We start from the raw sequence: 13,731 nt of genomic DNA, 5'->3' as shown, positions 1-13,731 counted from the left end.
TTTATTTTACATTTGAAAAAAAAAATCGTAAATTGAAAAAACATAATTTATTTAAATTTGAAAAAAAAATCATATAATTAATGTAAATTTGAAAAAGAAAATCATAAATTAAAAAAAAAATGCTCCCACTCCCTATGAAATGCTAAGAATAAAATGTTAGCGAGGTGGCAAGCAAAAAAAAATACCGTGACAGTCAAAAAAATGATGTGACAAAGATGCTAGGAGTGTTACCATTCCCTCTAACTAAGTGATTGAAAAAGTTTTGTGACAAAAACAATGGAATCAGAATGTGCATAATTCTTATTGAATACAGAAAATTGCTGTAAATTTATTTCAGCAAACTGTCTTGACTTTGTAAACTGTGATTAAATGAGAACAAAACATACACCAAAATCAAATATCCAAAAGGTTGAGAAATCATTTATCACAATAATAGTAGAAAAAGAAAACAGCAACCTCCTCCTTCATAACAGGGTCCCACTCAATTGGCATCAACCCTTTTCTTGGTAGTATAAGGGTAATACTCCTTTCCCGTATCCATTCTGGTTGTCTGACCACCAACATCAATGGCGGCAGAAGTGGCGGCAAGTGCAGCTCCGGCGGATAGTGCCGTCGAAATGCTCTTACCTACACAACCCAACACGCCACCTCATTAATAAAATTAAAAACACACCACAAGAATCATGCCTAAATGCCCATTTTACCCTTACACTTTATCCAGACAGATATCATTACCCATTAAGTCAAAAAGAAACAACACCATAATCCAGTAAGCTATATATATATATATATATATATATATATATATATATATATATATATATATATATATGGGTATTTCTTTTTTACTTAATGGAGAAAAACAGGAAAATAAGGCTTTTTACATATTTTTCCAGTTGTCCTTATTTACTTTTCCCTTTCATTTCACCAAGAATATCATCCAAAAACAACTGTAAAATCTCAAATCTCTACAATACATAAAGATTTAGGGCAAACAAGAAAATGATGTTGACCTTTAAAACCAATAATGGCAGCACCAGCAACAAACCCTCCAACTGCTCCATTAACAAAGTCTCTCTTCATTCTGTAATTCTGTGTCAATTGCTCAACACCAATGTAGACTCCACCAATGGCAGCAAAAGTCAACCCATGGGTACCCATCATCCTTAATGTCCTAATCAAACCAGGTAAAGCAACATTTCTCTCAACACGAGGAACATCCAACCATGTAGCAACAATGGTGCCCCAAATTGTTCCAGCTGCCAAACCAGTAGCAGTACCCTTCATCATCTTTGTCATTGAAGAATCTTCTTCCTCCAAGTATCTACGATCAGTAGTATCCATAGTTTTCTGCTGAATGGGTAATTTCATTCATTAAGTTCAGCATGAATAGAATCTTGGGGTTCAATGAGAGAAATTTGCATCTGTATCAGGTAAATTTTGCACAAAATAGCTACACATAGTTGGTTTTAGTTAGCCACAACAGAATCTGGAGGAGTAGAAATGAGATAGAAGATAGATCAGTTCACTAGAAACAGCAAGAACATTGATAGTTTAACTTTTTGTCGATCAATTTAGGACATAGATAGTTTTAATTAGCCACAACAGAGGTTTAAAGAACGAACCCTAGTATTTGCTCTTGGAAAGTTGGAATCATCCAGCTTATCATTTCTTCTAACTCGGTAACAATCAATCTCATTCAGAATTCAGCATCATAGATTTTGCATTTTTGCGAATCCATAAAAAAATCCTCTAAATCTATTATACAAAATTGGCAGTTCCAAATGACGCGATTGCGATTAATGCGTAATCGCTTAGGTGCATTATGTGTTTATTTGACATACACATCGAAAATGAAACTTGAAAAAACAGAAAACACAGCACAATTCCAGGTAATGATATTTTTTCACGTAAGTATAATGCTAACCCTAGAATCTAAACTGAACGAATGAATATGTTGAACTTTGATGAGAGAGAAAATAAAAGATCGAGAGATGTGGCGTGTGCTGGTGTACGTTGGTTAGGGTTAGGGTGCTCACCGGAGTGCGGAAACGGAGAGTGATCGGATTTGCAGAGAACGGAAGGATCGGAGGGGAAGAGACGGGCCGATTACTGATGGGGGAGGCGTTACTTTGGGATTTTGTCACAGTATCAAGTATCAACCCTGGTTAGGTTACACCCTCAGATATAGTTAAAAGAAGTTGCCTATTTTTCAAATTGTTTATAAATAGTGATTTTGCCTATCACTATTATCATTAATTTTTCATTTTATTTTTATCATTCTCAACTTGTAAGCGAACATTTCTTATATATATCTTCTTGAATCGAGTTTGGGTCCACAACTGAGATCATGTCAAGATTATGATTGAGTCTACTACCACATATATTAGTGTGTGAGTGTGTGTTATGCGTATGGGCGTGTTCGGCAAAAATAACTGGTAGCGGGTAGCTTGTAACGGATAGCGGGTAGCTTCTAGCTGGTAGCGTTTTGTTAAACGCTACATGAATTAGCATTTGAATTTGAAACGTTTTGTTTAAATTAAACGCTAGAAGTTTGTAGTGTCAAACGAGACTTTCTGTTCAAAACGGAACGTTTTGTCAAACGCTAGAAGCTTCAAGCTCTCAAACACTCCTAAACGTTCTGTGTCGAACACGCCCTATATGTCTTGTGTGCAAGTATTTGAATTACCAACATGTGTTTTGCTTTTTTTTCATTACTTTATTCATATAGTTTCTTGGAAACATAGCAGATATAGTATGATAAAACAAAACATGTCATATTACTTTTTATTAAACCAGATACTGTAATTAATACTTTTGAATTTTGATATTGACTACGTATATAGATGTTTGTAGTGGATATGTTGGATTTGAAATAAATCTTTCTACCTTAAACAATTTTATATAGAAAATGAGAAAATCCTTCTACATTAAACTATTTATAAACAATTCTACAAATAGACATCTTCTATGAAATTGTTAAGTGTTAATATTCTGAATCGAAAACGATAATAACAACTGTGAAATGGTCATATGCAAAGTGAGAATATACAAATAGACATTCATGATTTCAATGCTTAAAGCATCACCATCCGCTCCACATTTACCTTTAAAAAATGTCTTTAATATTTTTTTTTTATTTAAACGTATTTATATGTATTATTAAAAATATTAATAATAACGAATTTAAAAAACAGTATACTTATTTATATTTTTAATAATAATAATAATAATAATAATAATAATAATAAGGTTTTTGTTTGTAGAAAAAGTTCTAATATTTTTTTGTAGAAAAGTCTGAATGATTTGAGTCATTTTACGAAATAATCCCAAATTAATTAGTTACCGGTTTCAACCGGTCAAAAAGGGTCAAAATGCAAACTTTTGCCGGTTTTTAAGACTTTTTCGTAAACAAAAATTAATTTCGGACTAAAACGTAAACTAGACCAAAATGTGGGACTTTATTGGAGGTTTCCCTTATATTATTAGGAATAATATAAAATGAATTACATTTAAGTACTGAAAATGTAATTAAAAAAAACTCAACTTCATATATTTTTGACAAAATTACAAAAATGTCCCTGTGGTTGGTAAAATTCTGTGGTTTTGGTCTAAAAGTTGTGGCGGTGCACCAATGGTCTAAAATTGGATCTTTTTATTGGTTTTGGTTCCTATTAACTTAAAAAGACTATTATGCCCTTATAATTTGTTTTTTCATTTTAATTATCTATTTTTAATAATTTAAAAAAAATCCACCATACTAAATTTCCTTCCCCGTTCAGACCCCTACTTCATCCCCAAATTACAAGAAACTTGGTTGTCGTCTATAACCTTGATCGAAAACTGTAAGGGTCGAATTGTTGTAATTAGTCGAAGTATGTTTTGGACTCTTCAGATGTTTTGTAATGTATTTTACTAGGGCGCTTTTATTCGAAACTTAAGTGTCTATGCCTTAGTATATTTTTTGTACGCTTTCAGTTTCCTATAAATAAGGTTATTTACTAGAGTTAGATGAGAACTTTTACAGACTTGTCTATTGTACTCTGTAAAGAATTCGAAAGCGTAATAGAGCATAACAAGATCATATTTACATCCTGTGTTCAAATCTCACATTCTTACCTGAATTCATACTCTGATTAATTCATTACTCGATTCATTGATTCATCAATTGGTATCAGAGCAGGAATCATATCTCTGATCTGATTTTCACGCTGTTCAAAAGGTTTTTGAATCAACTTTTTGATTCAAAAGTTTCCGCACTTTTTGAAAGTGAAAAATTTGTCTAGATCTTAGTCTGTGATTCGATTCTGCATTTGAATTGTTGAATCGAGTGTTATTCTCATCATTTCAATTTGAATCATCTAGTTTGTTTTCAAATTCTCAAATCTTTTCAAACTTCTCAAGATCATCTTCCGTACAAAAATGGCGAGTTTCAATCTCAATTCGATGACCTCGTTTTCTCATCTGTTAGGTTCATCAACCAAAATTCCAATGCTAATCCCTGAATACTATGATCAGTGGGCTGATCGTATGCAGGATTATCTGAATGGTCTTGATGAAGAATTATGGACATGTATCACTGGAAGTGTTAATGCTCCAGTGAATGTTCAACCAATCGGATCTTATTCCACAAATTCTGATGTTGATAATCAAACTGATCGTCTGAAGAAACTGGGGAAAAGGTGTATGAGGGAACTGCGAGGTGCTTTACCTCCAGTTGTATACAATTACGTTAGAAGTTGTACAACTGCAAAGGAGGTCTGGAACAATCTGAAAGATAAGTTTCAAGGAAGTGAGAAAACAAAAATCAATTCAGTCAAACAATGTTTGGTTGAACTGAAAGATTTCAAACAAAAAGAAGGAGAATCAATTGAAGTTTACTATGATCGTCTGTACGAGTTAATCTATCGTTGCAATCGCTATGGAATTACCAGGACTTCAATGGAATTCAATCTCATCTTTGTAATGGGGCTTCGAAAAGAGTGGAGAAGTGTGAGTATGATGGTGAAGAATCAACAAAGTTTTGATACATCAACTCTCAATGATTTGTACAATCAGTTGAAAACACACGAAATTGAGGTAAATGAAATTGTTGAGGAATCGAAGCTGAATTTGGGAGGTCCATTAGCTCTTGTGTCAAAGATTTCTGAGAAAGAAGCTGAAAATGGTGATTCTGAGGAAGAAGAAGGATTCATCATGAATTCGGATGATGAAGCAATAACATTTTACTCGAATAATCGTGTTAAGAAATTTTTCAAAAAGCCGTTCAATTCGAAGACTAAGCTTGCTGAGGTGAAAGGAAGTTCTGTGAGTAAAAATGTTGTTGAGGAGAAAAAGAAAGTTGAGAAACAAGATTCGAAGATAGCTGAAGGAAAGGGTGAGAAGAAGCTGAAAGGTGATGCTGGAATAGATTGTCATTATTGCAACCGTGCGAATCATCTTGCAAATGACTGTATGCTTCGAAAGAAGGATGAGAGGAAGAATAAAGTCAAGGATGAGGCATACTATGCAGAGAAGCTTGAGGTGGTTCGTGCTAGAGCCAAGAATTTGTCATTGGTTGCAAAGGGTGAGCATGAGGATGAAGATGGAACTTATCAAATCTGGTCATCTGGATCAGATGATGAAGAAATGCGAAGTCTGACACATGGAGCGTTGTATGCGAAAATGGAGGAGGACTCAGATGATGAGGAATTCGAAGTGAGGGGACGATGCTTCGTATCCAAAGCGGCTGACAAATCTCCAATGACAACAAAGGTACGTAAAATTCTCGAATCTTTTAATATTCCTACTCATGCTTATGATTCTGAACTAATATCTTTTGATGAGACGGTTACTTATTTTGATTCAATTGTTGTGTCTGCTAGTAATGAGGCCAACAAATTGTCCATGGAGTTGTTAGAGACCAAAAAGAGATTAGACTTGAAAATAAGCAAAATTGAATGTATGGAATTACAAATTACAAACATTATGTGTGATAGAGATACTTTAACGAGTGAAGTCAAACTTTTGCTAGCACAAAGAAACATTTACTGTAATTCTGCGAAAAGACTTTATGGCAAATTAACTGATTTACATCATTCAAGTGACATAAGTAAAGAGCAACATAGAAAATTACTACCTTTTCTAGCATTCGAAAGAGCTAAGGTAGATAATATTTCGTATGATTGTGAGCAAATAATAGCTGATTTTGACAAAGTTTCTGATGATAGATATAAATATGGAATTGTCAAAATTGATGAATGTCTTGATGCAAAAGAATTAGTTAACATCGTGAATGATACTTTGACTAAATCTGAACAAATTCAAATTTTGAAAAAGACTGAGAATTCAACATCTGATTCTCAATCTAATTTTGTTGATATTGAAGATAATTCTGACAATATTAGTGAAATTAGTGAACTTGAAGATGTTGATTGTTCTCAGTTGTCTGTTGTTAATGTTGCTTCAACATATAAAGGGAAAGAAAAAGTTAAGGATTTGATGGTTGAAAATGAAACTGATATACCCTCAACTTCGAAAGTTTGTGATATGAACTTCGTGGATCTCAAAGACAGCCAAACTGATGATAGTGATGATGAAGATGAAGAGAAAATTTCGAAGGAAAAGAAATCTACAAAAGAAGAAGAAACTCCTCGAATGGTGGTTGATCAAGTGTATGGTGATACACAAAAGTTCGAAAAAGTAATGAATGAAAAAGGTGAACACTATCTTGAAACGAATACAGTAGTTTATCCAAATTTCAAATGTACAGATGATGTCATTTTTCCAAATCAAGTTTTCGTAACTACTGGAAATGTTGAGAATATCAAACCAGAATTAAAGAAGTTAGTTGAGGAGGATAATTCAAAAACAACTGAAGAAAGTTTTTTCTCAAATCAAAGCACAGTTGAAAACAACTTAACTAAGAATTCGTATGAGTTCCAACGTCAAAAACCAAAAAGACAATGGGTTGAAAAATCAAAAATTGAAAAAGAGTTTTCAAAACAAGTTGTAAAGGAAAATGAAAAGGTTGTCAAACTAAACTCTAAGGAATTTAAAGATCAAATTGACAAATTTTCGAAGGAACACAACATTTCAAAAAGACAAGCAAGAAAGAAAATATTTTGGCAAAATGTAGAGTCTCAAAAGATGTCTGAATCACATTCAACCAAAAGTGTTTTCAAAGCTAAAAATTCCTCTTTTTCAACAAAACCTCAACAGTCATCTCATACAAATCATTCAAGGTCTGAAGTGAATAAACAAACAAGGTTTTCGAAAGTTTCAGAAACTAATAAATCAAGTGCATTTTCAAATAAATCTAATTCAAATCAACAATTCTTTCAACGTCAACATTTTAAATCAACTGTTGATTCATCATATGCTCAATCATTTTTATCAAATCCAAAAGTTGATTTTGTTCCTCAAAAGCCAAATTTTCCTAATCATACGAAGAAAGAAACAATGAAAACTTCACGGGAAAAAGGAATGACTTCAAGGAAGAACATTGATCATTGGCTTGAAGGCAAAGGAAAGATGTATCAGTCAAATACATATTCAAAGGAGCAAATTCACGATGCATATGAAAAGTATGTGAATACTTCATCAAATGGCAGTTCATCTTCTAAGGATTCGAACATTTCAGTCAAAGCTTGGAAACCAGTAATAAAAGCAAAGAATGTTCATTCACAAACTCAGAATTCGAAGGGTAATGTCAGTGAACATTCGAAACCATCAAAAACTTATGTTTCGGTTCCTTTAAATGAAGATGTGAACTTAATTGATAGTCTCAAAACAAAAGTTTGTGATTGGGTTAAAAGTTCTTCATTGCATTTGAAATTGAAATCTAATTTCCAAGGACCCAGAAAGCCTTGGGTACCTAAAATTTTCAATTGAATGTAGGTACTATGTGACGAGCAATATGATAACAAGTGGTACATCGATAGTGGTTGCTCTCGTCACATGACTGGGAAGAAGGAGAATTTACGTGATTTTCGAAGTCTCAAAAATGCTGGAGTAGTAAAGTTTGGGAACAATCAAAAATGCCAAGTCAAAGGATATGGAAAGATCATGAATGGACAATTCACAGTGAATCGTGTTGCATATGTTGAAGGTCTTCAACATAACTTGATAAGTGTTTCTCAACTTGTTGTGGGCATTGGCAATCAAGTTCTTTTTAACGAAGAAGGAAGTGTTATTTCGAATGTTAACACAAAAGAAGTGTTACTGAAATCCAAAAGGAAAGGTGACATGTTCACTTTGGATATCAATCCGATAGTAGGGAAACCTGCTATATGTCTTCTTTCGAAAGCAACAACAGACTTAAGTTGGTTATGGCATCGAAGACTTTCTCATCTCAATTTTCGAAATATCAATAAACTTGTGGTACAAGATCTGGTAAGAGGTTTACCTGTACTTAAATTTGACAATGATTCTTTATGTGCAGCTTGTGAAGTTGGAAAGCAACATAAACAAGGTCATCCAATTACAATAGATTCGAAAATTGTCGCACCTCTGGAGCTTTTACATATTGATTTGTGTGGTCCTTCGACTGTTTCAACTCTCAACAAGAAACGGTACATTTTAGTTATTGTTGATGATTTTTCCAGATTTACGTGGGTTTATTTTCTCAGGCTTAAATCCGAAGTTGCACAAATCATGATTGACTTTATCAAAAAGATGGAAACAACATTGAAGAAGATTGTTCAAAAAATTAAGAGTGATCATGGAACTGAATTTAAGAACAATGTTCTTGATTCATTTTTGGTGGACAAAGGAATTTCGCATAAATTTTCATCTCCATACACACCACAACAAAATGGTGTTGTTGAACGAAGAAATAGGTCTCTATGCGAAGCGGCAAGAACTATGTTGGCATATGCGAATCTTCCACAATACCTTTGGGCTGAAGCAATATCAACCGCATGTTTCACTCAAAACAGATCTTTCATTCATCGGCGTTTTAACATTACTCCATATGAAATTCTCAACAATCGAAAACCTAATGTCAAATTTTTTCATGTTTTCGGATGCAGATGCTTCATTATGAATCTCAAGGATAATCTTACGAAATTTCAAGCTAAAGCAGATGAAGGGATTTTCTTGGGATATTCGTATAATTCAGTCGCATATCGTGTGTTGAACAAAAGAACACGAAGAGTTGAAGAAACTTTTAATCTTACATTTGATGATTACTACATTAAACAAACAACATCACAGTTTGAAAATCATCCTATTCTGACAAACACACAAGATGAATCTGAATCCTCACAAACATTAGATATTGATGATGATTTAATTTTTGGAATTTCAGATCATGCTGTTGATGCTGAAATAAATGCAAATGATAATCATCTCTCTGAACAAACAAAGCTTAATGATGATTCAACATCCAATTCTCCAGAGAAAGGCGAAAGTATGCAAAACAATCCAGTGGAGGGGGAGCACTTGGATTCGAATACATTAGATGACGAAGAGCATTCTTTCGAGGGGGAGAAAGAAAGATTGAATGATGATGTTGAGGGAGAGCATAATGTTGAGGGGGAGCATTTAGAAAACATTGAGAATAATAATGATTTTGATGATGTTTGTTCGATTACAGGTTCAGAGAATGAAGATATATACGAAGATGCACCTTTGGAATTTGATCCAGCATATCCACCAATGGAAAAATGGACAAGAGATCATCCGAAGGATCAAGTAATTGGGAATCCACAAGAGGGAGTTTTAACAAGAGCTCAAATTCATGCAAAGAATGAGGTATTGAATACTCATCAAGAATTTTGCATGTTCAATGTTTTCATCTCTAAAATTGAACCAAAAACAGTTAAGATTGCAATGGAACACTCAGATTGGGTTGTTGCAATGCAATCTGAATTGTCTGAATTCGAACGAAACAAGGTTTGGAGATTAATTCCTAAACCTGAAAATGTTTAGATTGTCGGGTTAAAATGGATTTTCAAAAATAAAACCGACAAAGATGGAAATATTGTTAGAAACAAAGCCAGACTGGTTGTCAAAGGATATTCACAACAAGAAGGAATCGACTATGAATAAACTTTTGCCCCTGTCGCAAGACTCAAGGCGGTTCATATATTTCTGGCTTATGCAGCTCACAAGGACTTTGATGTTTATCAAATGGACGTGAAGTGTGCATTTCTAAATGGAGAGCTTGAAGAAACTGTTTACGTGGAACAACCCCCAGGTTTTATTAACGAAGAATATCCTGATCATGTTTATATTTTAGATAAGGCAGTTTATGGCTTAAAACAAGCTCCACGAGCATGGTATGCAACTCTTACATCATTTTTGAAACAATCTAAATTTAAACAAGGATCTGTTGATCCCACATTATTTCGAAAGAAAGTTGGGAATCATCTAATGCTTGTTCAAATTTATGTTAATGATATTATTTTTGGCTCAACTGACCATGCTTTATCTAGAGAATTCAAAGATTTGATGAAAAGTAAATTCGAAATGAGCATGATGGGAAAAATCAATAATTTCCTTGGTTTGAATATTCGTCAAAACAGAGAAGGAATTTTTATTAATCAAGAAAAATATACGAAGAATCTACTGGAAAAGTTTGGATTGACGAATAGCACGAAGTTACGAGTTCCAATGGCAACTGGCATAAAGTTGACACCTTCGTTAGATAAACCTGCAGTTGACATAACTCTTTACAGGAGCATGATTGGTTCATTACTTTATCTTACAGCAAGTAGACCTGATATCATGTTTTCTGTGTGTAATTGTGCTAGGTATCAGTTAAATCCACGAGAACCACATCTCACTGCTGTGAAGAATATATTTCGTTATCTTAAAGGAACAATTTCGTTAGGATTGTGGTATCCTTCGAACACTGGGTTCTTTGTACAAGCATATTCGGATGCAGACCTGGGTGGTTGTAATCTTGATCGAAAAAGCACAAGTGGTGGATGTCAATTTCTCGATGGCAAATTGGTGAGCTGGCAGTCGAAAAAGCAAACATGCGTATCAATCTCAACAGCTGAAGCAGAATATGTGGCTGCTGCTGCTTGCACTTCACAAATAATATGGATCCAAAGTCAATTGCGTGATTATGCAATAAATATGAAAAAGATTCCATTATATTGTGATTCTCAAAGTGCAATAAGAATTTGTCATAATCCTGTGCAGCATTCGAAGACTAAACATATAGCTCTTCGTTATCATTTCATCAAAGATCACGTGGAGGATGGAAATATTGAAGTACATTTCGTGAAAACAACTGATCAGTTAGCTGATATTTTCACGAAACCTTTAGATGAAAAATCTTTTGTGAAAATTATAGAAGGACTTGGAATGATTGATGGAAATTCTGTTCCATGCGAAAAAGGACAATGATAGTTGACCAAGAATGAATCAGAGGCGCTGAATAAAAGACAATGCAAAGCAATTCAGCATTCAAAGGTTACTGTTCATAGTCAACGCTTCGACCCCTTCGAATTCGCACATTTGTCACTTATTTTAAGGGTTGATTCAGAGTTTACTGTTCATAGTCAACGCTTCGACCCCTTCGAGTTCGTACATTTGTCACTTATAAGGGGATGATAAAATTTCGCATTTTTGCAACAAGTTTTGTCATTTATTTTCGAAAATTCAAAAATCCAAAAAGATTTTCGTTTGTTTTGTCATTTATTTTCGAAAATTCAAAAATCCAAAAAGATTTTCGTTTGTTTTGTCATTTAATTTTCGAAAATTCAAAAATCCAAAAAGATTTTCGTTTGTTCTGTCTTTATTTTCGAAAACTCAAAACAACAAAAATATTTTGATTCTTATTTCTTTTTAGTATTTTCTTGCAGATAATCTTGAAGACACAGAGTGGCTTATGCTTGCAATTCTAGGGTCAGGTACATTTTTCGTATGAATCGATAAATTTTTCATCATTTGAACTAGTTAAGTTGTCCCTAGAAGCATGGTGCTACATGTTGTCCAAAAGCCTCAATTGACTCAATGTGTGTGTACGAAAGCCTTAATGAAATTTGTCATACGAAAATTTCTTCCCAATCAGGCTTATATTCACATTAGTCTCTGAGCTACCTGACTCTTCTCAAAATGAGTTAAGAGTTCACTGTTTGGTCCAAACATAACAGAGGTACTTTTCGTGTCTTACATCAATCTTTTTCATCCATAAAGTTCTTACACGATCACACACGAAGACATATGTCCGAGAGGTCTCTGATCAAACCTATCGAGACTTAGACATATCAAAAATCTGTGTTTATGATCTAACATCATGAGACCGTGATGAAAGTGAAACCCAATTTTCACTACACTTTTAAGGCATTGACGGGGAACAATGTTCCAGATTTTCACGAAACTTTTGTTTCTGTACCAAAATTCGAAACTACAAATCATATTCATTTCGAATGAGTGGTCTTGATCAAACATTCGAAACCCATGATGTTTGTTACCCAACAAGATCCAGCACAAATTTTTTTCTTGAATATGATTTCCGTGTGAGTTTCATTCGAAAATCCTTGTCATTTCAAAATTTATCAAAGCCAACTTGTCACTGACTACACTGGTCAAACAAGTAATTTCTGTTACAATTTCTCACCTTATGTTTAGGATGACATGTAACGAAATTTTTGAACTACCCACGAAGCATTATAAAAGAAGCCCTTCGATACTTATCAACAAGTATTCGATTGTAATTCACGGGAACCCACACAAGCTATTGATCATTTCTCTTAATGATTAATGAAGTAATCTTTGCCCGAGATTTTATTTGATTTTGTGTCAATGGTTTGACATCACAATATCCCATATTTTTCTTATCTTTGTTTCTCGTCTATATTCTTTGGAACACTGCACTCACGAAATCCTTGAGGCTCTGAGTAATACCAACTCAGGCTGATGATTTCAAACTTCTGGCGAATGACTTCGCTTTTCATCCCAAAAGTGAAAGAGTCTTGCTTCCATTCGAAGGGTTCTGACGGTTACAATACTCTTGGGGACAAGACAGGCTGTTTATAAATGACGTATGGTATTCTGTCCGGTTTTCAAGGTGATGTGACAGCTACTTTTTGACGCATGGCTACTTTTCCGCAGTAATGGTCCGACTTTCAAGGTGCCACGTCGGATATCATTAAATACACATCCCGCTTCAAATTCAAACTTCAGGGTTACATATAAAAGGGGATTCAAGGGTTCATTGTCAGTTTACGCGATCAAAAAGCAAATTTCACAAATTCTCTGTTCATTATTATCTTCAAACCCTAACAATGGCGACTTCTGCTCATGTTGATTCTCATACCACTGAAGATGCCTCTTCATTACCAATAATGAAGATTCAAGCAACAAACTATTACTTGGAGGGTGAAGTTTCTCAGTACCCGGAAGAATTGAAGATGCTAATAGTTGCCTTGAAGAACTCTGTTTTGGCTAAGGCGATGTTCAATTCTTTCTCTGTTTCATTGTCCTGGCTTTCTCAAGCAGGATCAACTGCGACTTATAACAAAGCATCTGATACGATTACTTTTCATCTGGTGAACGACAAAAAGGTCAGGCTATCCAAGAAACTCTTCTGCCAAATTCTTGATATTCCGCATTCGCCTCCATATGTTTCATTTACTTTTCCACAAATCGTTCACATGTTTAATGAAATGGGATATCAGCAACCATTGTCCAATATTAGTGATTTTAAGAAGTCTGGTCTTCCACGCCTATGGAATTTCTTATTTGGTATTTTTCTACGATGTTTGACTGGGAGATCTGCTGGTCTTGATAAAG

The 13,731-nt window shown here is 34.2% G+C and overlaps 1 protein-coding gene across 2 annotated transcripts; it reads right to left on the bottom strand.

Annotated features, from left to right (window-relative positions):
• Positions 1 to 277: 277 nt before the first annotated feature.
• Positions 278 to 2,179, bottom strand: OEP16-3 (Mitochondrial import inner membrane translocase subunit Tim17/Tim22/Tim23 family protein). 2 transcript variants are annotated; one of them, XM_079074265.1, is made up of 3 exons: positions 2,040 to 2,179; positions 1,014 to 1,353; positions 278 to 627 (listed from the first exon to the last, which is right to left on the bottom strand). In XM_079074265.1, exons 2-3 carry the CDS (start codon positions 1,342 to 1,344, stop codon positions 482 to 484), a joined length of 477 nt encoding a protein of 158 aa, XP_078930391.1. In that variant the 5' UTR covers positions 1,345 to 1,353; positions 2,040 to 2,179; the 3' UTR covers positions 278 to 481. The 2 variants fall into 2 exon arrangements, with proteins under 2 accessions (XP_078930391.1, XP_078930392.1); XM_079074266.1 differs by having other exon boundaries at positions 1,014 to 1,350.
• Between the last annotated feature and the right edge of the window lie 11,552 nt (positions 2,180 to 13,731).

This window comes from Lactuca virosa, chromosome 9 (genome assembly GCF_052849685.1).
Source record: "Lactuca virosa cultivar CGN04683 chromosome 9, Lactuca_virosa_CGN04683_v6, whole genome shotgun sequence".
NCBI classification, from domain to species: domain Eukaryota; kingdom Viridiplantae; phylum Streptophyta; class Magnoliopsida; order Asterales; family Asteraceae; genus Lactuca; species Lactuca virosa.
The sequence above is the reverse complement of the archived record's forward strand: the minus strand, read 5'-3'. Positions and strand labels throughout refer to the sequence as shown.

Coding starts and splice junctions, on each gene's coding strand:
- OEP16-3 (XM_079074265.1), bottom strand. CDS start 1,344: ATGGATACTACTGATCGTAGATACTTGGAGGAAGAAGATTCTTCAATG. Junction 628..1,013: donor TGCCATTATTGGTTTTAAAG/GTCAACATCATT, acceptor TGGGTTGTGTAG/GTAAGAGCATTTCGACGGCA.